At 38.2% G+C, this 27,039-nt stretch overlaps 1 protein-coding gene across 3 annotated transcripts in view; it reads right to left on the bottom strand.

The window, feature by feature from the left end:
- Nucleotides 1-348: 348 nt before the first annotated feature.
- The window catches only part of LOC146588325 (meiosis-specific coiled-coil domain-containing protein MEIOC-like), a 38,619-nt gene continuing 11,928 nt past the window's right edge, over nt 349-27,039 (bottom strand). For all 3 annotated transcript variants that reach the window (XM_085318198.1, XM_085318196.1, XM_085318197.1), the window contains exons 2-8: nt 24,594-24,725; nt 16,021-16,190; nt 10,502-10,603; nt 6,606-8,412; nt 2,879-3,013; nt 2,594-2,774; nt 349-641 (exon numbers count right to left, since the gene is read on the bottom strand). In XM_085318198.1, coding sequence (XP_085174324.1) covers nt 388-641; nt 2,594-2,774; nt 2,879-3,013; nt 6,606-8,412; nt 10,502-10,603; nt 16,021-16,190; nt 24,594-24,716 — 2,772 coding nt within the window. In that variant the 5' untranslated portion in view covers nt 24,717-24,725 and the 3' untranslated portion in view covers nt 349-387. The remainder of the gene's footprint in view (nt 642-2,593; nt 2,775-2,878; nt 3,014-6,605; nt 8,413-10,501; nt 10,604-16,020; nt 16,191-24,593; nt 24,726-27,039) is intronic.

Genomic DNA, 27,039 nt, shown 5'->3' with positions numbered 1-27,039 from the left:
CTAARCTGTATAATTAACAAAGAAAGGAGAATTAAGTTCTGCCACTCACTGGTTTCTCAGGTCATGGCTTCAGCCACAGCTGATACATAGCTTTGGATAAGCAGACAAGGAAATGCTCAGCTATTATTGAATTCCTTATTAATAAAATTCTTATGTAGCAGACATTGCAATACCAGCAGTATTAAAATTGCATTAACACTATTACAAGACGTGTCTCTCAACACCAGAATCACAGTAATAAAATTGCAGCACTGATCAGTTATGTTAACCCTTTTTTGCTTTTTGATAACCTGTCTAAAACATTTTCCATAGCACTGTGCAAGCCACTTTCCCCTTCCCTCCCTCCTCARCCTTCTGCCTCCCTTTTATTACTATTTTTTTTTGCTATTATTCCAGAATCCTCATTGATTCTTCAGATTTTTCTTTTTTGCTTCCTTCATTTTCATGTTCCATGTTGCTTTTTTCTTGTGTGCTTGTGGTTGCAGAGCAAAGTTCTTGTAATGTTCTTTCAACAACTTCTTTTTCTGGACTGCTTAAGGAGGTTTTTGGTAAAGTCATCTGTAACGCACACCATAAAGCAGTACGAGCCTTGCGTGTGGAAGCAGCCAGCTCCCTAATTGCAGCTGCCAGAGCCAGAACATCTACAACAACAACAACAAAAAAAACATGTTACAGGTAAAACTAATACATGAGCCCGATAATACTACGCATTAAAAGTGTTCTGAATTCATTCAAAGCTTATTACTCCTAAGTAAAATCTGCTCAAGAAACAGTTAACATTATACTCTGTTCTTGGTTAAATTGCCATACTTATCACTCTTCTCTTACAAGTGATAACTTTAATATCTCACACTTAAAAAGCAATCATAACTATCTCCCAAATCCAATGGCAAAGCTACTATGTCTACAATGCAATAATTAAGCCTATTAATGTTATCAAAAGGGACCATCTACAATGAAACTCAATAGGGGAGACTGCAGCTCGTTATAAGCTACAACAGCACACATTCTCGATAATAATCTGGCACAAAAAACAAGGATGTTCATCTTCCAGTACAGGAAGAAGTCTAACACAAACGTTTATGCCTAATTATCTGTTTTTATAAGTATAGTCTGCAGAATGAGCAAAATATGATTAATAAAACTCCCAGTCTAATTCTAGCCAGATGAGCTTGGTGCAATCATTTCTTCCTCCTTTGTTTCCCTTTCAGTAGCTGCCTCATATATCTGGCCTCCCAGCAAGAAAGGGCTCATTACTGATGTTTAGATACTTGTTTGCTGACAGTGGAACTCAAAGAAACAAATATTTCACTGTGGAAAATACTCARAGCTTTTCCGTATGTGATTTAGATTGTGCTTAGACATCGAAAAGAAGCATAGCTCTTCAGAGACATAGTATCACTGGAAAGGTGACCATTACCCTTAAGAGACTAATTGCAATATTTCTAATTACAGGTACCATATAGAATAGTTCACACAACTATTCCAAGCATCTTCTATGTAAAGTGAAGATGAGTTCATCAAACATTCTTCTGTTAAAACGATGACCACCTACCTCTGGGCCTATAGTTGGGTTAATTTGAGAAGTTTATTAGGSTACAGGCTTATTACTTACAAATATATAACATCATCAAGAAAGTGCTTATCACCTAACTTGCAAAATATTTTGACTCTTTATACAGTTTACCTTTCCCCTTGCCAGGGGGGCAATCTTATCACATTGCTTCAAGTCAAAAGAAGAACACACTGTCCACAGCAATAGGAAGACAACGAAGGGCATAGCTCACTAACAATCCAAAGGAGGAAGGAAGAAAAGGTCGTGTTCCTCTCCGGAACCTTTCTCTGAGAAATAAGTTTAGTCTGAAGACAAAGAGTATGCCCATAACTTTCAAAACTTGAATTCAAGTTCAATTGGCAATTAAAATATTTTCAAAATCTTAATCTTAATCTGCTTTTTAAGCAGATTTATGGCAAATCTTTGAAATATCTTTTACAGTTGTGCTGGGTTAAGAATAARTAAGTGTATGTTACATGAACAACACACAATAAAAGTCTATACTTTTCTCCAGAAGTCTATACTTGTGCACATAGCACATCATTCTTGCTATACGCCAACATGAGTTGGGAATCGCAAAACACTGTATTTTTTTAAATTTAGATAAGGTAGACAGACAGCACAGATTAACAGAGCATCAAGCATATCTTTCACTTTAAAAGCTAAAGAGAAGTGAATGACTAGCCAAATACCATTAATAAGAAACTAAATTTGTTTAAAAATGAGTATATTTTGACTTAAAGAAGAATTACTTATGGTTACATAAAATCTTTTTAAGTTTACTTTTTAGTCAAGACAAGTAAGTTTAAGCGTTTAAACTAGTAACAGAGAAACAGAAAAGAAAAATTATTATATGTGAGCGAAGATCTTTCCACTCTTAAAAAATCCAATTCCTATTTTAACTATTTTAGATTTACAACCTTTTTTTGCTGATGTCACAGTAAGTAAAAATGAAATTTGCTGCACATTTTAAATTGTGTATTTTCATWATTGATATTTGAAATAGCTTTTAGAACTACCAGAATAGAAATCATTTACCTTTTTCATTATTATAACGTGGTGCTCCTTGTCTCTGTGGATTAGCAGCATTAACAATCTCATCCTTGCGCCTCGCTTGTGTTACATGAATGGCTTCCAAATGATGTTCCAAAGTAGCGGATATGTTACCATGTACCGGAGTGCCACGAAGCCTTTCCATTTTTCCTATTAAGGTGAGTACCTATCAGACACCGGAATCAGTAGATATTTATAACTCTCCATAAAAACCACAATATCTCACCTGGTATTATGAATATTTTAAGACAACATTTCAAGAACGCTTACTCTGGCTTGTTCTCGTAACTGGTCCACAATCAAACGATCAACTCGTGATGGGTTTGCAGGAAGTCGGGACACAGGAGTGTTATTTGAGCTAGATACACGCTTTCCTGGAAAGTTTCTTGCAAGGTCAGCCTCAGTCTGAAGAGGAAATAGTTATCTATTTTAAATATGAGAAATTAGTACCATATTACAATCTATAATTTTGAGTGGGCTTGAATTTTCTAATACATTAGGAGTGTGCTTGCCATCTTTTCTTCTGATTGTGTTTATAAAACTAGTTCCCAAGTATATGTGTACAGATGTACAGCCAGCTGTTGTAARAATACAAATACATCCCTAATTTAGTTGTACCTCAAAGTAGAATGGTCAAAGGCAGCATTTAGAATCAAAATGCACAACTTTATATTTAAATACTTTAATCAATCTTGGACACTGGCCCAGGCAAGAAATTCTTGCGCTGTGTTCCATGAATTCRAATTATGCCTCTCTTACCACTTCTCTTGAATATCACTTATTATGATTATAAACAAAAGAAACAGTTGATCATAATAGCATAAGCTGCCCCTGAAGTATAYCAGTATTAAACCCTGATTAAATAGAACGTTGGTATCAGTTCTGACAAAGTCATTAACACAGCTCGCAAAAACCACCACTGAGAAAGGAGTTGGGAAAACCACTATACAATGCAGGCAGTGACTAAACACAACCAAACCTATTTTTGACAGCAACTTCTTATACTTGCAGTTAAACAAAAATATATATATATATATATATATATATATATACACACATATAACTAATAGTGGATTCTCTATTTTGTTTCACCTTCACTGTACAATGGACAGAAAGAGAGATTAATGACCAAGCTGCAGTTCAAGTTAAAGTTAAGAGCACACTCATACTATGCAAATTCCTATTTAAAATTTGTCCTGAAGGCTTTCATTTGCTTTACATACATCCACATTACTTAGCGTCCGCTCTCATCTAACAAGAATTGTGGGAGYTGAACGAGCTCAATCGCTTTCAACTCAAAAACCTGAAATATATTTGGAAAAAAATAGATGGAAAAAGGGTCATGAATTTACACAGAGATACCACAGCTGATAAACAACTTCTTTATTTCAGCACTATTCTATATGMACATTTAATACAATTAGTAAATTCTTTAATGGAGAGATTCCTGGAAGAGTAAAATTTACAGAAGAAAGCAGGTTCAGTTCACTGTTTGCTACTGAGAACTTCAGAGCAGTAGGAAAAGAAGAGGCTTCTGAGAGCTCAAACTGCTGACTGATTAGACAGGCTAAAATTAAACACAGGTCTGCCCCACCGCGGAGAGGTTCTCTCTAYGCTCAGGAAATTCAAGCAGTGTGTGACTTGCAAAAAGGCAAGAATCTCAAAGCAAGAGAAATAAGCATTTTCGCTGTAGGAATGTGAGCCAYGCTACAGCAGTTGGCCTCGAGAACAGGCCTCAAAACTATCTGCAGATGCAGTCTTGTAACTATGTAATTCAAGACTGAAAAATATCTGTAACTTGAGTAGATCACTAGGATAAAATCTGGTTTAGGCAGCATGGACCAGAACAAGTTCATCGATCACATCATTTTGATTAAGAACATCATGGAATGAGGCGGGGGGGGAAGCTCTCTAACGATGAAATGAATGCAAGCAAACTTGTATATTATGACCTGACGACTGAGCTTCAACCTTCCCAAATGACTTCATTTCCCCAAATCCTGCAAACACAGGTCTAAAAGAGCCTTCTTTGTCATTACAGAAAGCAGAAGAGTTGCTGAAATCACTATCGTCTTAGAAACATGGGAGCAAAAACCATCACCCTTTCTCATCATGCAAGAAATTCCTGGTAGAAGATTGGACAGCATCAGCAACACATTTAAAGTGGAACCTGCATACAAACAAACATAGAACTTGAGCTCTGTTATTTCCATTGATATTTGAAGTTACAAATCAGTTCTGGGACACCTCCACTTTTGATAGGTACTGTTTTGATCTCCCATTAGTAATCATTCTGTATGGAGCAAAAGGGACAACAGGCAGCACTGTTAGAGAATTCGGAAGAGAAGGTGCCTGCTAGATAAAACTGATGGTGGGATGGAGCAGACCCAGAGACTGCTGCCCTGAAGGAAGAGATTATGGTGGAAGGTAAATGTGAGGACAAGGTGATATTCACCYACCAGTGTTAAAGGAACTCAAGGACAAAAATAAATGAGCTGTTGCTCTCCTACTTAACACCAATCTCCTGCTTAGCATCAACCTGGCTCCAAGGGAGTAGAGGGTGCCAAARATGAGTATTTTTTAAATACAGTCCCAGATGGAGAACAACAGAACTACAGAGCAACAGCTCTGACTGTAGAAAGTAAAAACGATAGCAAAGTTTAAATAGATATGATACTAGCAAATAAAAAAAGCATTTGAAATTCWGAAATTGCACTGTGCTTTACAAACTATTAGTATTGTCTAACGGCATCAACAAGCAGACAAGATGGGCAGTTTTTATATTCTATTTAGATCTCCAAAAGGCTATTAATAAGGTCCCAGGGTTGCTGCTGGAAAGGAAAAGGTGCTCTCCAGAGATTCAGTCAGACACCTGCCTCCTTATCCACTGACAAGAAGCCTTCTCCAACATGGTGGAGTAGACAGGAAAATGGGGTAATAGAAGGTAAAACGTAAAATAGGGCTGTGGATCATCAAGAAAATATCTTGGCTTCAAAGATCTGATATGCAGTTCAGAAGTCTGTTTCTGCAGACCTTATTTCCTGCTTCTTTTGAGCTCAGAGCTTTAATTCCCAAGCTGTAACATGTTTGTTAGTAGCACTATCTCCTCACGGACAACAGTCCTTAACAAGAGGGTCTGAGGCAGGAAAGGGACTGTAATGAGAAGGGTATAAACTGAAGCTTCCTCTGGGAAAAGTCACATGTACTCAAAACACTGTTACCGGTCTTCTCTACAGCCTCAGCAGAATGCCCAGCATTATTTTCTTCCAGCACTAAACCAAAGATTTAGTAAAATCCAAACCAAAAGGAATAAGGGAAAGATACTAGAGCATTGGTGATAGTTTAAAAAAAAAAAGTGTTTTTCTTTAATTGACTGTGTAAGGGAAATGCATGGGTTTCAAATAACTCAGTTAAAGATTCAGTTTTGCATAACGGCACTGAGAGAAGGAAAGAGATACGTAAYTCTTGGAGCATGAAGGTGCATCTAATACCAGTACTTGAAGACTCACCTATGCTAGTAAAGTTCTTTCTATAGCCTCATGCAAGACTGATGGCTCTCAAATTGTAACAAAAGCCTACTGAATTGATGAACAACTAGCTAATGACTTCGTATCGACCATATCAAAACACTGTCCRAGCTGAAGATAATGCAAGGCTTTGGACAGCGACGCTCATACCATATTTGATGTAGCAAACTTTCACATCAAATTTTGGTTARTAGAAAGAAATGCTGCTGGCAGCCCTATCCCAGTGGAAAGGGACATTAGAAACTGAACTCCAAACTTAAAATTGATTTATTTAAAAGCAGTTGTACCAAAAAATGCAAATGTTATATTCAAAGCAGAGGTTGCCCACGGTATTTTAAATATTTTAAAACCAATTTAATACAACAATAGGATTTTCTCCCTCTCAAAAAGGACAGCCCAGAATACTTGACGCCTGTAACTGCTTCTTCTAATCACAACCTTAGATAGAAAATTAACATCAGTTGTTTTACCTTTTTTCTCTCTTTCTCTAAAGCTCTCCACTGCTCGTAACACTCCTCCAGTCGAGTATGAAGCTCATTAGCAGGTCCACTGCGATTTCTTGGAGGTCTATACTTGTTAAAAGGTGTCGGAAAGGCAAAGTACGGTGCAGTTATTTCCCCACAAAACAGATCATTGATGAAGGGATTCAACTGGTTTAAATCATCATAATGAAGAAGGTCAACCAGGTCTGAGAATGGGAATGGTGAAGGAGGAAAACTGAAATTATTTGCTGATGAAAATAGATGGTGATTAAATGGAGGAAAGTTGGGATTTTGCTTGAAATCAGACATTAATGGGAAAGAAGGAAGAAAAGAAGGACTGATGAAATCTGACATGCTACCACCATTCTGTTCTTGCTTTTTTCGGAACATATTGAACGGTTGACGATTTTGGGCCGTATTCCCAAAATGAGGAATCCAGTTCCTTTTGCCTCTTCTATCATCTTTATTACTGTTCTCCTGGGCTTGTTTTTTTTGAAATCTATGGTACTTCTCAGAGTCTTCACTTACAGAATTCTGTTGTGTTAACCAGTCAGATGAAAAATTAAAGGGAGATTTACGGTATTGCCCCTCCTTATTCGTCAAGGAATCATGCTGTGAGTGTCCAATGGGCTTCATTTGTTTATGATTTTCTGAGATGAAATTAGAAACTCCCAAATTACCGGAAACACCATTTGATACTTGTAACCTTCCGTCTTTCCTTGAAGAAGGGACAGGTGAGATCTGTGAATAGTAAGAGGACTGTGTTATAGATTGATGGGTGGGAGAGCCACCAGACATGGTTGAAACTCCTGAAGATGACTGCGGGCTTGTAATCACTTGTTTTCGATAAGTAATATCTGATGCAGCTGTGGGACTTGCAGTTTTCTCATCCAGCCACGAATGCCCATGGTATGATGAATAACTCTCATTTTGTACAACATTTTTTACAGATGAATCATATTCAGAAATTTTACGAGAGCACTCTTTAGGATTAATATGGATCTTACATTCATTATTATTAAAAACATCCCCCAAAGTAAAGATACTATGACCATTTCGCACATGGGTTTCTTGTGGTTTTCTGTTTGCTCCTCCAGAAAAATGATTTTCTTTAGGTGGCTGATTGAAAAAATACAGCGATGGATGAACAGATGACTGTGATTTATGAGTACTTGTAAAGTTTTCGTATCTTTTAGAAAATAATTGGTTGTCCTGGGATACTCTATCCCAAGAGTCATCAACAGGTTGGTTAGACAGCTCAGGAGAGTACTTTCTTTGTTCCTGTGCATCATTTTTCATAATTTTGGCTCTTAATCTTTCATTTTTCCAAACCTCTTTCTGAAAGTTAGTGCCTTCTTTAATTCTGTTTTGAGAACAAAAGGTGCTAAAATTGGAAGTGATTTTTTCATAGTCTCTGTTTAACTTCATGTGGTCATAATTGCACATGTGCTGATTATAGTCCACATTCTGAAATGAAAACCCTTCTTGCTGAGTTAGAGCATTATTTTGGAAAGAGGAATTTTCAGGGTAACTGTTCTTCAGGATATTATCAGGTTGAGTGCAAGAATCAGAGGGAGAAAGCCAAGACTCTATGAGATGAAGATCTTCAAATCCTCTGTGTAACATCTCTACATCATGAGACTTCTGCAAATGTTCTTGATAGTAGTTCTGTGTGCCAATCAGGTTTGGAAAATCCTTACTTTCAACAGAGTGCTTAGATGAAAGCCCTGAGAATTCACCACTGTTTCCAAGATCAGGTGCCCACATAGGTGGAAATAATCTTGAAAGAGAATTCCTGGAACAAAATTAAACAAACCTTCAGGAATCGCTGAACCCATTTCCTACACTGCAACAACTCACATTTCAGGGTTATTTCCCCCCTCCTAGATGTTTACATCTGTGTAACATCTCTGGCTTATCATATACAAAATTTAAAGGGAAAAAAAAATCATGTTGTGACTAAATGCTATACGAACTCTGACTGCCAGTACTGTTYGCTGGTATTAATCACTTTGTCTACCACAATTTTAGGCTCTCATATAATTTCATGTGCCAGCTAAAGTGTTACAGTACTATAGTTTCTAATTTCTATTTGAAATTTATGAAATTATTGTTTTATTCTCATGTTATTACTCCAAAGACATGTGAACTGCCACACTTGAATCTAAAATTTCAGGGTATCCTTTAAAAAATTCAGTCATATACTACTATTATAAAAGTAGCGTGAAGCTCTGTAATGCTTCCTACCTCTTCCTTACTGAGAAAAATTCAAGAGAAATGTGGCTTTTTTTCCCCATTAGTTATAAAAACATATCATCTGATTTGATTTCTAACAGTATTTGTAAGCTATGTTATTATGTTATATTCCCATGATCACTCTAACATTTACCTACATGTCTAATGGGTTGCAAATAMGAAAAATAAGAACCAAAAAATAGTATTTTAGTGTAACACTATCACTATGTGCTATTTTAATTATTTTGATATTACAGGTTTACCAAAATAATCAAATTCTCTGCAATTTCATTGATCTTCAAGAGCCTTTTTTTATATATATATACACACACACACATATATAAATATATATACATATATATACATATACATATATATATACATACATACATATACATATATATATTTTTATATATATATATATATATGAATATATATGAAGGCAGAAATAACTAAACATCTTTGTGAAGTTTTCCTTTCAAAACATCTTAGAGCAAGTGGAATGAAACCCAAGCAAGAGGATATTAAGTTTACGATCCRGTATCACAGATCCCTGAAACCTACAAGGGAGTCGAATTTTGCAAACTCTTTTTCCTTACATTTTATATCTTTCAATTCAAAACAAGCAATCAAAGCTCTTGTTTTAAGAGACAAGTAARTCTTCCAAATTTCCTGTACAAATCTGTTTTCAGCCCCAAATCAGATTTGCTTGATGCTACGGGTATTACACTTCTCTTCACCAAAGAGGCACCAAAATTCAAGATCATAACAYAGTACTAGTACATAACAGTATACAGATACTGCCACATTTGGCACATTACCTTCAACTTAAAAAGTGCCAGGTACATTTTTCACTAAAATTAAACCACTTTCTCATTAAAAAAACCCCAGAATTTCTGCTACGTTCAGATTGCTAGAAGGTAACTTGCATAGTCTTCCCTATCAAATTTCAATAATGTTGTATAAACTGAAATTAAGATGGCAAGAAAACAAGTCAATTAATTGTACACCATGAAAATGTGGAATTACTTGAACCTTACCCTGATTACGTTTAGAGGCTAAAAATGTAGGAGACAGACATGTTAACCAATATTAACAGTTTGGCTTAGATCATACTCTTAAATTTTATTTTTAAGATAGGTATTTTATTTCCATGTTTAATAAACTTATGAAAAGGGCAGCTGAAACATYTTTTTTTTGGAGGCAAAAGAACGTGACCAAGCTATCATACAAAACTCTATTGTGAGCCAAGAGTTTGCTACCCAAAGTGATAATAGCTACARTGACCAAACAGTATCAGCCCCCAGGACTGTTTATAATAATTATACTCAAGACTGCAGAGTTTATTTGTATTAATTACTTTTTTTAGGTTCAACAGTACTCATAGTTAACTCTCCACTGTTTATTTTAACAGCAGATTTTTTTTTCAAATGCTGTAGACTGATGGAAGACTATAAAAAATTGTTTCTAATAGTGTATTTCAATTGCTAGTAAAAACAAACCCTCACATTTTAACATTTTAAGGGAACTTAAGTCCTTTGTCACTAAATTCCAAGAAATCATGCAAAAATGCGTATCATACACCAATAACACAAAGATGTAATAAGAAAATGCTAGGCAATATGTAAAAACTTTTGGAAAAAACTTACCAATCTGTAACTGGTTCTGGCTTGTTTGGTTCCTCTAAAATGTTTGTCACCAACCCAAACATATCGGGGCCATTACCAGAATAGGAAAGATTTATCTGTGCCCTGAAAAAAAATAAAACACTTACCTAACAGTTTACAAAACAGGCAAAAGAAATATAACATGAATACAGCTTTAGCTTATTATACCAGTATTTGTTAAAAATGTTCTGCATTTAATGTATTTGCACTATCCATATACTGAAAGTGCCTGCGTTTGTGAATCGTATAGCTAAAACAGGTGGAAGAACAGTTTTCCTTTATCACTTCCTATTTTCCTACCTTCTTGCTTCACCGCCAATGTCTCTAGCTATTCTATGAAGAGATGGGAGCAACAAAAGATTCTGCTCTCTTTCCAATAAACTTTCTTTAAACAATTAATATTATAGAGGTACRATATTTTTATCTTTTCTGTCTCCTTATAGGGTAAATATGATCAATCTTCTCAAAACAGTGAGCCTTCCAATTTATTCAATGTTGATTAAAGATTAAAATAATCTTAATAATGTTATCTTATTTAAATATACTTAAAAGATAGTAAGATTAACTGAATCACTTTTCCACCCCCTTTTTTGAAAGCAATTGCTCAGGATAGCATTAAACATTCTAGAAAAAATTCTAAAGGTGGTCAACCATCACTTTTGTTACACAATTCCAACTTTTGTCTTTTATTTCAGTTTCAAAATGAGATCTTTAGAGAGCTGTTTACAATGAAATGTAGAACTGTGATCTGGTATTGGGTAATTAAGACCTCTTCTGTATCTTTCTCAGAGAGAACTCTCCTCTTTTTTTTTTCCTAAATGAACAAGGCCTATTTATTTCRGTTTTGGTGTGCAACAAACCGGAGATTATAGGTGGAAGTCACATATAGAAGAAGATTATCAGTAAGGGAAAATAATCAGAGTCAATTGACAGAGTGGTATGGGAATAAAATAAAATAAAAATAAACTGCTGACCGCTTAGAACTGTAGACAGGCTGGATGTACCCCAGAATTAAACATACTTAGGAAAGAATGAGTACAGGCTAGCACCAAGTCTAAAGCTGCCCAAACTTTAGAGATTCGGCAGAAGTGAGATGAGACTTCCATACTGGACACGCACAGCACTACAACACAACTCAAGGCAAGAGTAGCTGCACCCTTCAGAAGCTGGATCCTTTTTCTTAGATCAGTCAGTTTTTCAAACACGGAACTGGAAACACCTCCTTATGTCTCATGCAAGTACTTTTCACTACCAGCAATCTTGAAAATTCTTGGTACTATAATGTGTCAAAAAAAYATCTTACACTTCTAAAAATCCTGATCTACCCTGATTTAGACTTCCTATAAACCATACTGACATATATGTGAAAGGAGGCAATTAAAGTCATGACTTCTGGCTTCAAAATAAAATCTTCTACCAAAAGTCAGATAATTCATGTTAAAGTCACAATCTCAGTCTTAAAGGCATTCAATCTTCTCATGACCAAGCAAGTAGTTAGTATCCTTYCTAATTTCATACCAGGAAGTACTTACTGCAAAATCCCTTGATTCTGCAACATTAGAGGGTCAARTATCTCTCTCCCAGCATCATAAGACAGCCTACTTTGCATAAAGGCACAGCAACGTGAAAGGAATCCATGAAAATAAACAATACTTCAGAGAGGCTGGAATCACAGAAGGCCTGAGATTGGAAGYGACCTCTGGAGATCATTAGTCCAACCTCCCCACTCAAGCAGGGTCACCTAGAGCATGTCAGACAGGATCACACTAGGCAAGTTTTGAATATCTCCAAAGAAGGAGACTCCACAACCTCTCTGGGCAACCTGTTCCAGTGCTCCGTCATTCTCATAGTGAAGAAGTTTTCCCTTATATTCAGGTGGAACTTGCTGTGTTTCAGTTTGTGGCCTGTTGCCTCACATCCTGTCTCCTGGCACAGACAAAGAGCCTGTCCCCATCCCCTTGACACTCTCCCATCAGGTACTCGTACACATTGATAAGATCCTCCCTCAGTCTTCTCTTCCCCCAGGCTGAAGAGGCCCAGCTCTCACAGCCGTTCCTCGTAGGGCAGATGCTCCAGCCCTCGGATCATCCTCGTAGTACTACACTGGACTTTCTCCAGTAGCTCCATGTCTCTCTTGGACTGGGGAGTTCAGAACTGGACATAGTACTTGAGATGAGGCCTCACCAGGGCTGCATAAAGGCTTTCTTGGCTACAAGGGCACATTACTAGCTCATGGGCATGGTGGGGGGGGGGAGAGGAAAGAATAAAAATAAAATTGCTGGTAACCACATCAAATGCAGTATAAGCATTCAGCCTGACACCAGGTCTGTAGCAGTGAGCAAGTCTGTCCCTGAAGACAGAGAAAGAGTAAGAAAGAGCAGATAAGAACTAAGAACTACAACTCMTCAGTGAAACTTCCAAGGGACTGACAGGAAGAAGAGGGCTGTAGAAGATGAGCAGAAGAGCAACAGGCAAATAGAAACAGTACCTTTGGCACATCCTTGAGCTGTTCTGGTTGTTGTGGTTAACTCCAGAATTGAAACTTGGGACATGTCTGTAGTCTTTAAGGACAGATATTAAATGGAACTGTCACCTTCTTTTTCAGAGATGCTACATTTGAGAGTATGCCTGAAATCTTCAAAGCTGTAAAAAACTTCATCCAACCTAGGGCTAAATAAGGATGCATTTCCAAAGATATATTCCTCAAGGGAATTTTGTGGCACAAGAATACTGGTCTAACAAAAGGCTTATGCATAGGAAAAGGCATTGAGGGTCCTTGAATTAATTGTGTGAAATAATTTCAATGGTGAAATAAATGAGAATTAAAAGGATAAAAGCACGAGCAAAGCTGCACTGTAAGGAAATATCCAGTGATGGACCAGTCACTTTCATCAAGCAGTTCAGAGGAACTAAATTGATATGAGTGAACTACACTTAACACAGCTAGGCACCAAACACTCTAAAATATTAGAAGAAAAGAAGAAAAAAACAGCAACTTCAAGGAATACTGCGTATCTACATTCTCATTGTGAGTGTACACCTGGATTATCACTAACAGACAACTAACACTTACTTGTTTAGTTCTTTGAATCACTTTTTCAGCTACCTTGTACTTGCCATCTTACAATAATCTACAGGCTGTTTTAAGAAGAGATCATGTATTTTATTAGCAGTCTGCCACTCTGAGATTAAGCTTAGCACTTACAGCTAGTAATAAAGATATATGATCTTTCATTCAATATAAAATTCAAAATAAACATCTCTGCAACACTTTTCCTGATGAAGACTAGCAAAAAACAGCATTTAGCTTCCTCACAATGCATGTGTCTTTCTTAACTGTTCTCTTTCAACTCTTGTGAATCAGTGGACTTCCCTTTCTCAGCACCTCAAGCTTCCTCTCTCTTATTAAGTGACTGATAAAAAAAATGCAATGAGATTGACATTAGAAATGCTAATAAAGTCATCACAGTTATCAAGTGTCAAAAATACTGTGCCGATCAACCAACTCCCCCAAAATAAGGCAATATTATACTGCCAGTACTTGACATTAGGTTGGAAAAAAGAGAGCAGGTTGCCCAGCACTGAATTATTGTTTGTGCATTTCTAAAGCTGAAAGAGTTTCAACCTTATTTCAATTACCATACATACCATAAAGTGACCAATGTAAGAGAGAGAAAACCCAATCATATAAAAGCAAGCAGCAAATTCTGAAGAGTATGAAAGTGACCCCAAGGAGAGAAACAAATGGATAATGCACTGAGTCAAGTTAGTCTAGTGACAAGCAGCTGCTGCAACAATTTCACGTATCTAACCGAGGGGATCATAAAAACAGCCAGAACTGCTATACCCGTATCATTCCTATTCTGTTTAGTCCATACTTCCATRTTTGGGAACAGCCAGTAGCAAATGCCTGGAGCACAGGGCAGAGTAATTCTTCTTCTAGAATATCCTTCAGCTTGGCAGTCAACAGTTCAGAAGTTCTCTGAGCCACACAAYATTCCAAATCTTTGTGCTTAAGCAGTCAACAAACCAACACGATTTTGCCTAGTTCCCTCTGGTTATCCCTGCGCTTCTCAGGCAGCAAAGTAACAAAACATATTTACAGGTTGTGTGGAAAGTGTCCTTTTAGTTTAAGCTGCTACCCGTTTTTTTCAGTGGGCACCCTTATTTTTATATTGCAAAATAATCATTTCCTGGTCCTCACAATGATCTCATTGCTCATGATTTTACAGCAGTCATACCTCGGCGTAGCTGTCTCTTTTCAAAGCTGAAGAGTCATTTTATTCATTCTCTACTAACATGGAAGCTTTCAAACTTTAGTCCAGCTTTGTTTACCTTCTCTGAACCTTTAATAATTCTATTATGTTATTAAGATTGGGTGATCAAAAATGCTTGTAATAGTCAAGACTTGGTTAGAGTWGATTTCTCCAGTGTAATAAAAAATGTTTCTGATTTCGTCTTTAATTTATTTTTTGATATATCTCAAGACCTTATTTGCCTTTCTGGCAATTAGTAAGCATTGAGGTGATCTTTCCAAAGATCTATCATGGAGGACTACACAAGAAGTCCAAGGGAAGGTTGAAAAGAGAAATAACCTGTTTCTTAAGGTTGAGAATCCAAGTAAAATGAAGACTGGAAAGTCTATTACAGTTTAAAGAGAATKGCTAAAGTGATCCTTCTCTCTTCAGGAAGCATTCCAAGGTTGCCTGTTTTAATTACAGGGAAAATATAGTTTTTAATCTCAGGAAAAAATGTTGATCTTTTCCACCAAAAAACAAGTTACTGGACTACATAAACCACTTAATGAACTAGCAATTTTTAGTTGAGAAACAAGTTCAMTCATGTGTTTGTAAAGTATGATTCAAGTAACACAGACCCTTTGTGTTCTTCAAGCTTCTGAAAATATGAAGCTTTTTGAATATAAAGCCATTCTTTAAGCACTGAGTCAAGGGCAGTATACTATTGAAAGTCGACACGTTTTCAAGACTAGCTGTATACATATTTATGCTGTTAGTGGCAAAGGGCTACCCACTCACATCTGTCCTGTGTCTAACACACACTGCATTATTGATGTTCCAGGAAATACTCTATGTCATCAAGCAGGATCAAAACGATCTACAGTATTGAAGGATGACAGGTAGGGAAGAAGGTTCTCTTTAAAATAGTTTTCTATTATATAAGACAGGTTCAGATTTCATTCTCTAAAAACAGTATTTTTAATCAAATTTTAAAATGTATATGAGTATCTAAACATTTTCAAAATTTACACAAATATACACCCCACCTCCCCACCCCACACTACACCCACCACACACACASAGATCTCCTACCATTTTTCACAAGCCCTACAATGAATATTATACAATAATTTACAGAGTTACTAGTGAAGCAGTTATCCTGTAACTTCCTCCTGAAGAGACCTGGAATTCCATCTGTGYTGCCCATTAACAATTTCAGTTTTCTAGAATATCACTATAAGATTATACCAAGAAGGTTCATACCTTTTTTTTGTGCAGTCTTGAAAAGTAGTTTTTGCGCTGRTATCATCTCCACATGCAGCCCAGTCACTATACAAACGTGAGGATTCTAGTGGTGGCGGTGGTGTATTAGTGATCGTTCCTAGTAAYGGGGAGAATAATTGAGTGTCCATTTTTTGTTTCTTGCTATTTACCTATGTTGAAAAGAGGAGGAAAAAATTTAAATGTTAGGTTTTATATAAACAAGCAGCAAAGACAACATTGAAGTATGATCCTCCTTTATATCTTGACCTAAATGATTTCCTCTTCTTTGGCATAAGAAATTTATGCATCTACTTTAAATATATATTTCACAATGTAGGTGTTTCGTGTCTGAAGTTCACAAGCTCAGAATCTCCCAGCCTATATTACTGAAAATTCATATGTCACAGGCATRCACATCTCTTCTGAGAAAAGAAAGAGCAGAGCAATTATCCGTGCTTTATCCCTGAGCATACAAAATATTCCTGGAAAGAGCTCAGTGTAAGTAGGGAAGAACATTTGTTTGCAAATTCCACAAAACAAAATTTGCTTTAGAAAAGTAAACTCTCTTTTCGCTTTAAGTTTTGGTTCAGAAAATCTATTACAGTTAAGTGACTGACAACCACCATTTACAAAATAAGCAATCGGAGTTCTAAGTAACAACGAGGAACTGCACTAATGAGGTATCTGAACTAGGAGCTGTCTAAGCAGAAGCTGAGATTTATAAAGGTTTAGGCAGAATCAGAAAGAGAACAATTTAGGCTGGAAGGAACCTCTTTGGTGCTCTCAGGTCATCTAGTCTAATTCCCTGCTCAGAGCAAATACAATCAGAATAGGTTACTCAGGATTTTGCCCAGTTGAATTCTGAATATCAACAAGGATGGAGATCCCACCACCTTCTCTCTAGGCAGCTTGTTCTAATAGCTGACACTGCCCTAYTAAAAAAAATCATTTTTTTTAATAGTGTGTATGTGTGTGCGCATGTATATGTATGTGCATCTACATCTGCCTTAGCAAGAGTAACCAGTGGAGCAAGGGCAGTGAACAAAGGTATTAAACAGTATTGGCCACAACAGTTATGCCCAAGGGATGCCACTAGCAACTGGCTGCCAGTTGGGCTTTCTACTGCTGATTACAACCCATTTAGCTTGATGGTCCTGCCAGTTTCCCATTCACCTTATCTACATCTCTACAGTGTGGCTACAAAGATAGTATAGGAACCAGCATCTACCTCAATTCGTATAGAGCAGTCCTACAAGCACACCATTCATGCATTGGTTCTTAGACCATGCACAAACCATGAATAGAGTATCTTAATAGTTATTTCAGCCTATTTTCAATAGCTTCTGGAGAGTAAAGGTCTATGCAATTGATCAACATGAAAAAAATGGAATTGACTGATGAGGCACTTCTATTTTAGTAGCAAAAGGATAGAATTTCAAAGAAAAGTCTGGACTCCACAGAATGCCACATGATTTGGTGTAAGAGACAGGATGAATATTAGAATACATATATGTTGATCCAAAAGAGCATTTAGTAAGAATTTTGGTGCACAGTTGCCTCTGCAGAATATCATACTAGGGAATAGACGCAAGTTTGAGTAATATCCATTTTGAACCAGGACAGCAGGTAAAAAGAACAGTTCTCCAGGCTCAACTGATAGCATTAACTAGATTATCATTTCATGAAACAGCCATTCAGACAACTAGCAACACGTAGATAACTAAGTTTGGATGCCTTAAAGATGTTAACTGAATCTCACCTAAATGATGCAAGGCATAGACAAGGTCTCAAGAACAAGCAGGAATCTTGGTTACTAAACAGAAAAGGATTAACTTTTCTGATTAACTTTCGCAAGCCTTGACTCTATGAATAAAACCTCAAACTTTCTTGGAAATTATTTTATAATAGAGAACTCAACAGGTAGAAAAAAAAMCACACCTGGTACACCCATATGAAGGTTGGTAAGCAATACAGAAACATCATAATTACTACAGGAAATTCTGATGATAAAATCATTCTGTGCTTTGCTGAAAAAATAAAACATTCACTTATAACCATTCTTAAAATATAAAGATGTCTATTAAGTGAAGGCACAATTCATGGAATCGTAGAATCAGTAAGGTTGGAAGGGACCTCTGGAGATCATCTAGGCCAACCTCCCTGCTCAGCAGGGTCAGCTAGAACATGTTAGGGTTGCATCCAGGCAGGCCTTGAAGATCTCCAGAGAAGGAGACTCCACAGCCTCTCTGGGCAACCTGTKCCAGTGCTCCGTCACTCTCACAGGGAAGAAATTGCCCCTCACGGTCAGGCGGAACTTCCTGTGCTTCAATTTCTGCCCATTGCCTCTTGTCCTGTCACATGGGACAACTGAAAAGAGTTTGTCCCCGTCCCCTTGACACGCTCCCTTCAGGTACTTGTACACATTGGTAAGATCCCCCCTCAGTCTTCCCTTCCCCAGGCTGAAGAGGCCCAGCTCTTGCAGCCGTTCCTCATAGGGCAGGTGCTCCAGCCCTCGGATCATCTTTGTAGCTCTGCGCTGGAATCTCTCTCCAGTAGCTCCCTGTCTCTCTTGTCGTGGTGAGCCCAGAACTGGACACAGTACTCRAGRTGAGGCCTCCCCAGGGCTGAGGAGAGGGGCAGGATCACCTCCCTTGACCTGCTGGCAACACTCTTCCTAATGCACCCCAGGAGACCCTTGGCCTTCTTGGCCGCAAGGGCACATTGCTGGCTCAGTGGTCAACCTGTCATCCACCAGCACTSCCAGGTCCTTCTCTGCAGAGCTTCTCTCCAGCAGGTCAGCCCCCAGCTTGTACTGGTGCCTGGGGTTATTTCTCCCTGGGTGCAGGACTCGGCACTTGCCCTTGTTGAACCTCAGGAGGTTCCCCTCCGCCCAGCTCTCCAGCCTGTCCAGGTCTCTCGGAATGGCAGCACAGCCCTCCGGTGTCTCGGCCGCTCTTCGCAGCTTGGTATCATCAGCAAACTTGCCGAGGAGGCACTCCGTCCCCTCATGCAGGTCGTTGACGAAAAAGTTGAACAGGATGGGACCCAGTCCTGAGCCCTGGGGGACGCCACTGGCCACAGGCCTCCAACTGGACTCCACGCCACTGATGACGACCCTCTGAGCTCTGCCTTTCAGCCAGTTCTCAAGCCACCTCACTGTCCACTCGTCTAACCTACACCTCCTGAGTTTATTAGGACGATGTTACGGGAGACAATGTCAAAAAATACAGACATTTTCGGACCGCTTTCTTGCTATCATTTGGGTTATATTATCAAGAGTTAATTGTCTACATGACAATCTACAGGCCTAAGATGCTGAAAACTCTTTATTCATATGGAATCATAAAACTGGTAAGGCTGGAAGGGACCTCTGGAGATCATCTAGTCCAACCCTCAAGCATACRGAGATCGAACCTGCAACCTTGTCATTACTAGCACCATGCTCTAACCAACTGAGCTAAGCTTTACCCCCCAATTACAGACTTATATGACCCACAGACTAAGTCAGACTCTTATGAAACAAGGTTTGTGCAGAGCTTTGAACTACAATACCAAAATGACCTGAAAACCCAGCCTCATCAGATCAGCTGGTATCTTTATAGCATAAACTTGCACAGTCACTAAGGCCAAACACAGCCCAAACCATGTTTTCTACTTCTTCCTACTCTGTGCACCATTGGGTTGTGCATCTCAATTATTTAGCAAGCCCCTCCTAGTAATCAGGTTTGTCCCTCTATCCAGGACTCTGATTACAAGTGACAAAAGGGCACAGTGCTAGGAAGTTAAGAAACAGCAATTTGCAGAACTGCTGCTGCTTACATACACAGTCTGCTAACAAGGAGAGCTCTGAACACACCACCAAAAAAAAAAATCACAGCTAGCTTAGTGCAAACTAACATTCAGAAGCTCTGCTGAAATCCTGCTACCCAGCTGCTAGGTATAGAAATCAAGGGCTTTAAGACTATAACAAGAACAAAAAAACAACAAAATAAACCTCATACACATACTTTTGCTACATGAAAGATCAAAGTATATAGTGCTTATTGTAAATGCAGCGGAATAGGTACAAAAAATGAGACTCCATTTCTTAGCTAGCCAAAAAAAAAAAAAAAAAATTCTCTCTCATCAGGTCAACCTAGCTTTGGATCAGAGAAATCAAACAGTTTGCTAAACCCTAGCTACTGGAGAAATATTTCTTAAGCCTAGAACAAGTCAATAAAATTAGAGGTATGCTCAGTATCCGAATGTAGCCTTCTGCATCAAGTCCACCTAGGACCACTGACAGGCTTTTCAGAAGTTACTTGTATCTAAATAACGTGAAAGAACAAAAATAAAGTATTGGTCACTGTACTATCTCATGCTCTATCCTTCTAAAAGAGGAAATGCTATGTTAATCTGAACTTTTCTCTCTCCCTATGACCCTTTTCTCAAAGGTAGTATAATAAAGCCTTGCTTACTACAGATCTTAGGCATGAACTTGATTTAGTGAAAGCTGTCATAGACACAAAAGATCTCTCTTCCTCATTCTTGCTCTGAAGAAGCAGTGCAGTGGTCTGACCTGGCAAAGGGTGCTCCCTCCTTGACCTGGACAGAACAAATCTTTGATATTGTAGGGTACCTTAAAAATATATATACATATATATGTGTGTATATATATATATACATATATATACATACATATATTTTACACTGAGGTTTTATCAGTTTCGATAAACTTGTCTTACACAGCCAAACAAATCCCTACCAAATAACATAAATTAAGGTGGTATAATCATAAAAAGGCTGGATACATTCTGTAACAGTCTATGAGGCCACACTGTCTATGTGCGTATTAGTAGATAAAAGAGAGAAGAACGTCTCCTGGTCCAGAGGCTAAAATGCTCGTAGTGCTGGTGTGATACAGTTGAACTCTTACTCGTTCAGATCAGGAGGGCGGTATCCAAACTACCTATTCCAAATGGTTCCTCATTTGTGATAACTCTTGAACCATGTGCAGGAATTGTTTCGGAAAACATCAGCTGACCAAGGCCAAAATTTTATTAACAATTTTATCAGTACTGACAATCACGTGCCTGTGCCTCGGTCTTGTTTAGTCTACTGGAAATCAACATATAGAGATAAATTACGCTCCATGGCTAAAGTATAAAATACTTCTGCATAGCTTAAAAATAGGAGCTGTAAATAATGGATTATCTTTTATTTTCAGAGCCATTAGTCACTGCTAATGAGAGTTGTGCAGGACAATATGACTAAAGCTCAGGAGAGGAGGCACTTCATGTACCCTAGATGCAGCCTCATCAGTCAGCACTTCCAAAACACTGGAGACTCACTCCAGCTAGTTAAAAAAAAAACAACAGTTCAAAATAACTGAGAAACTCTCAGCTGTGCTTTGAATATGAACTTATAACAAATTTCTGTAAAAAAGAAAAAGACATAAAATGCTCTGTCTCTTACAGAAGCATACTTTAGTTTCAAAATTCTTCACTGAAAAGTCAGATAGTGATAACCTAAATACCCAGCTTTACGAAGAACAGACTGCCTGTAGAGGGACAGGTATGTTGCGATTGGAACACTCAYTTTAAATGAATGACTGAAATGCTACCTGCAACAAAATCCAATGACAACTCCCACAGTCTCTGGCAGGGCTCTTACTTCACTCTCCACACCCTGCAAATCATGAAGAGCCAGAATTCCCATTGAATTACTTTTCAAAGAAACAATAAAAAAATCCTTATTGCATCTAAAACCTAGAGACATCACCTTAGCSATGTCTTTTCTTTCAAAGCATAACAAGATGCAGCTTCTATTCGTTCTTGTAAAACGTGAATGTGCTAACTCTTTAAACTCTCCCTCTGCAGGCATACCTGACTTTTCTTCCCCCCCACTCCCACCCCTTTTTTGGGGGGAGACAACTACCACTGTTAAGTCACATCGTATCTTCAAATGCACACAGCGGAGCTTTTAACTYCTGCATGAAGTTCTTCACAACTGAGGACTGAACATAAACTCAAGTATTTATTAAAAACTTTGACTGYTTCCAAAAGTCTCATGCTGCTCTTCACATTCAGAAACTCTTCTGAAGTTTCTTTTATTTGGGAATGAACAAATCAACAGAACTTTGCCAGTGTAACAGTAACAATGCAATTATAAGCATATATGACATTAAACAGTATCAAAGTTCTTAATCATTAAGGTTTCTGTGACGAGTCATGTGCCCCACCGTACACTGCTATTACTGACCCAAAGCTGGCTCACTTTTTGCTACCTGGCCTCTCTGTGCTTCTGCCTCCTTCATGCTGCTTCCTAAAGATTTGCTATTACTATCTGCATGGTCTCACKGTTGCAGCAGAAAGAATAAAGGACCTCACGGGAGGCTGTTGTTCCAGTATTTTTCTTCCTGCTGTCATCTCATTCCACAATAAAGTGGCACAGCTGCCACGTCAGATGAGATCTGCAGATCCCCCTGAAGGACTTGATAAAGAGTAATTTGTACTGTGAACAGAAKATCYTATAGGGCACAGAAATCACAGATAACRAGGTTGGAAGGGACATCTGTAGATCATCCAGCCAAGTCCTCCCCTGCTCAAAGTAGGGTCAACTACAGCAAGCTGCTCAGGACCTTGCTAATCAAGTTTTGGTATCTCCAAGGAGGAGCAGGATAGAAGACGCACAGAAATCCCAGGGTGCCTCCCACTACCTTGTGCTACAATTATAGGATAGGTTTTCCAGAGAGGTTTCTGCCTCATCATCACTATTTGAGATAGGCTGCCAGGAGACACACATCTATAATCTTCTGAAAATCCTCTGATCCTTTGTCCAAAGATTTAACAGCACTGGGAGTAGAGTAAAAGATTCGGATATTATTCCTCATTACTGGAAATTTTTTGTATAGTAAATTCTCCAGCTAAGTGCTAGAAACACAGTTCAAGACTCTAACCTAACATTTTGAGACAGTTATAGCTGCTGACAGACTAATAAAAGCCCCTCAAACAGAATGGAAAAGTTTTAGGGACTTTATCAAGACAACTGCATTATTAAAAAAAAAATCATAAGAAAAGTCTGCAATGAAGTTAGGGAAAYCTGGAATATCTTGCTGAATTATTGCCTTAGAGAAAGTGGAGGTTAAAGAGATTTCAACAGGGTGTCACTACCTTCTTATTTAGAGGCAGAAATAGTCTACAGCCTACACAAGGCTGCAGTAATAGTATTTAATACTAAAGCAATTCTCTGAAACGATATATTTTAAGTTAAAATATAACATAATCACAGCTAAATATCTCTGCTTCATTCCTTACAAATAATTAGAAGAAATTATTTTTATTGTCCTGTACACAAGTCTAACAAAGTACTTAATTTCAAAAAAAAAATCTTTTAGTTAAATTAGTACAAAAGATCTTTTACAGTCATTTACCCTAAAATTGTAGKAACTCACAGCTAGAGTATTGCTCCCAGATACTTCTTATAAATAGCTATCACAACTTATTTGTAACACGAGTAACAGTACTGCACAGCATTTTTACATTGAGTATATTCTTTTCTGAGTTCTTGGCAAGACAAACATTTCTTGTTCATTTCTTATTTCTCTTGACAAGATAAACTAAATGCTAGATAAAGTGGTACTTTTGTAGKTTTTTTTGACTTGAGACCTCTTGTAATTCCTACCCATAGTCACCTTAATCTCCAATACACTGAAACTGGTTAACCCATTATCTGATGCTGAAACCAGTGAAAATAGGAAGAATTCTGTAAGCTGATTTCTTGTGTTATTGCAGAAACTAACCATCAGGAGAAGAGAACAGGTGACAGGGACATAAGAAAACTAAACCGAGGAGAGAGAACTTATCATCTATTAAGACCTCTCTTAATACTACAGAGGGGAGGGAAAAAAAAAAAAAAAAAGTGGATTACTGGAGACTTGCTTGCATATCCCAACTTTGTAACATTTTCTAAGGCCTACTATAGCAGGAAAGGGGAATGTTCCTTTTCAACACCCAAAGAATCAGGAAATTTTTTTCTAAGAAAAAAGGAATCAGGTCTGTGAGACCTCATTCAAGACAGTAGAGTCAAAATAATATTAAAAAAAATACATTTGGGAAAAAAAGAGGAAGGACACTGTACAGTTTTGAGGTTCTTACTTGGTATATAGGTTCTGTAGCACAATTACCATCAAGAAAACTCATGGACAATTGGAGTATTACTTTTTTATTATTATTATTATTTATGTTTTTTTAAAAAAGTAACACCTAAGTACGGTAATTTCTTGTAGCCAAAGGATTTTTAATCCAGATAACTTCTGGCAATTGTTCTTTAGAAGATTTTGTGGCAACAGTCTCACAAAYGCCCTTGAAAAGAGCCACCCTAAGCTAGATAGAATGGGGAACTCCTGGCTTCCATGAACAGAGAATTACTCTCCTGGAGAAACACACAGGAGAGCTCTGCTCCATCTGTAGTGCAGAATTCCCTCCAGATTTTTTTTTTTAATAGGTGGTTACTTTACACATTTAGTTAGAACAAGCATAGATCATAAGTATTTATTTCCGTTTACCTAAACAAACTCACTTCTTGGGACTCACCTGTGGCTTGTAATGACCAAGTGTGGCACTTTGTTTGACCATGTCCTTGTTACCAGTATACAAGTTCTCTTCTCTGAAGTATGCAGCATTGCCGTATGAACAGCAGTTCAGATTCGTAAGCATAGATTTAGCCTATTAAAAAAAAATAAACACAAAAAAGCAACAATTACCAAGACTGTCAGCCTTGCTTATTATGCACGAAACTTGTCTCTAGCTACCCCTCATTGCTCCTCCCACCTCCTTTCCACGTCACACCACCCACTGCTGTGCCGATACCACCTACATCTCTCACATTCACAGAACAGTGATGATGTTTTTTTATTGCTGTGAGATCCCACATGACAAAACAGCTCATCTGATACGAGATCTGCTGACCACAGGTCATGTGGAGTCCCAGAATGGGTAAGGCAACTGCACTGTGCTGTACCTGGGATCATGCAAGCAGAGGCTTGCCCAGCAAGAGCCCCCCCTCTTCAGCTTTGTCCCATTACATACAGAGACAGATGCATCATGTAGGTGCACATCCATCATGCAAGTATATAATCTGACCACACCATCTCACTTGTGGACACACATCCACACAGAACAGAACAACCCTCCCCGTTACACGATAGGGCAGACGAGCACGTGGGCTCACCCCCACTTAAGGACTCTCCTACATCTTCACAAACTTGTAGCTTCAGTCCATGGCAAAGGTGAAGTAGTTCTTACCACACACCGCTATCCCAAAACAGCTGTGAAAAAAAATAYGTTCCCAGGAGCACTTGAAGAAAGTATAATATTCTGATTCTGCAAATCCTTTCCCATGCTCTCCAGAGAGCCATTTACATGTGCTACAATCTAGCCTCGTATGCCTCCCTTAATGAAAAATGGATTACCAAAYTGCCACTGCCTGCAGTTTGCACGTGTGCCATTTCTCCAGCTTCACCCATTTACACCACATGACACAGCGGAACAGCGTCCAAGATTAGCAAGTCCATGCACTATGTGAACATAAGGTTTCTCCTTCACTGAGACCAAGTTTTATTTAATGGAAACAATTACTATGGAAACAGCTGCTTTCAGATCAAGATAAAGCAAGATAAAATTTTCAATTGTTATATCATGACAAATTCTTAAGAAAAGTACTTGCACCTACCCAAAGTAACAAGATAACGTCAAACTGCACCCGCATTCAACTGTGGCTGATATACTCTGACCTACTGAAGGTTAGGATTTACCCAGGCTGATGCCCAGTCTAGAGTCTGCTACAATAATTCTTTAYGCCCACAGTCAAATCCGTGCTGCTCCCTTTTCCAAGGGCCTGTCGAAAGCAGGTCAAGAGCTGGATGAATCGGTCAAATCGCTCTCGGTGGTCACTTCTCTCAAGATAGAGCTGGCCATAGCATTTCCGTCATCACGCAACGGTGAAACGCGCTCAGACAGACAGGAAAGCCTGTAGGCAGGAGCAACTCACAGAAGAGTTCTGCGAAACGCCTGTAGAGCTACCGTGGTGCTTCTGGGAAGCGTCAGGCTTGCCACTCGGGTACTAACCGGTCCTCGAGGCACCGATAACGTGCTYGTCTTCTAACAAGGGAGGAGCTGCAGTAACACCACTCTCAACACTACAGAAACCTCTGTGGCCCACACAGGTGGAAMGACTAGGCACTCTATATTTAATCCGAGATACAGGGTTCTGCACTGAAATGACTCAGGTGCACACAATTGTTCCTAGGTGCTAATTTTACCGTATATCGTTTCCTTTCAGAACTAATAATATTTTTACACCATCCATGATCATTTCCTCAGTCAACGTGTCTAAGCCACCAACCTTGACGAATCTTTTAACTACTTGTGATTTATCAGCTGTCCTTCTGTCAAAGTTGACTTAATGAAACACAATTAGCTGACCACTACATCAGTGACACAAGGTACTTTATAAGAATAAGAACTTTGCAACTTTAAAATAGGGATACACAAAATATTAGTTGAAATTTGAAACCACAAACAATAATCCATTTGTGTCCCAGAATAGGAATTAAACGGGTACTACTCCAAAGCATAGGAAACATTCAAAGCAGTGCCAATGCTGCRTTAGGCTTCACAATCTATGTGAGTGTCCAACTGAAATTTAAAATTTCCAGAGCTGTTCGAAAAAGGTAAGAGTGCCACCTCTGCTCYGCAGCCAATATGCCCCCTTTCAGAAAAACAGATTTTCAGTGATAACTTTCTGTGAGCTGTTACTTAGCTTTTAGAGGTTGATATAAACGCATGCTGCTTGTACTACTGGTAAATAATTCATTCCTAAAAAAGCCTTTTGGGATATCTTAAGGGTATGAGGTGCTACTTTATAGCATTGGTAGAAGCAAAAGCTTTAGTTAAAGAAGCATTGCCAGCTTGCATTTTGTTAAAGTAACAAAAACAAACAAAAAAGTCTCTCCTTGAACACTTCAGTGTCATGTCCTGA

The sequence above is a fragment of the Rhea americana genome, unplaced genomic scaffold, assembly GCF_003343005.1.
Source record: "Rhea americana isolate MKP2758 unplaced genomic scaffold, rheAme1 scaffold_524, whole genome shotgun sequence".
In the NCBI taxonomy this organism is placed as follows: domain Eukaryota; kingdom Metazoa; phylum Chordata; class Aves; order Rheiformes; family Rheidae; genus Rhea; species Rhea americana.
The sequence above is the reverse complement of the archived record's forward strand: the minus strand, read 5'-3'. Positions and strand labels throughout refer to the sequence as shown.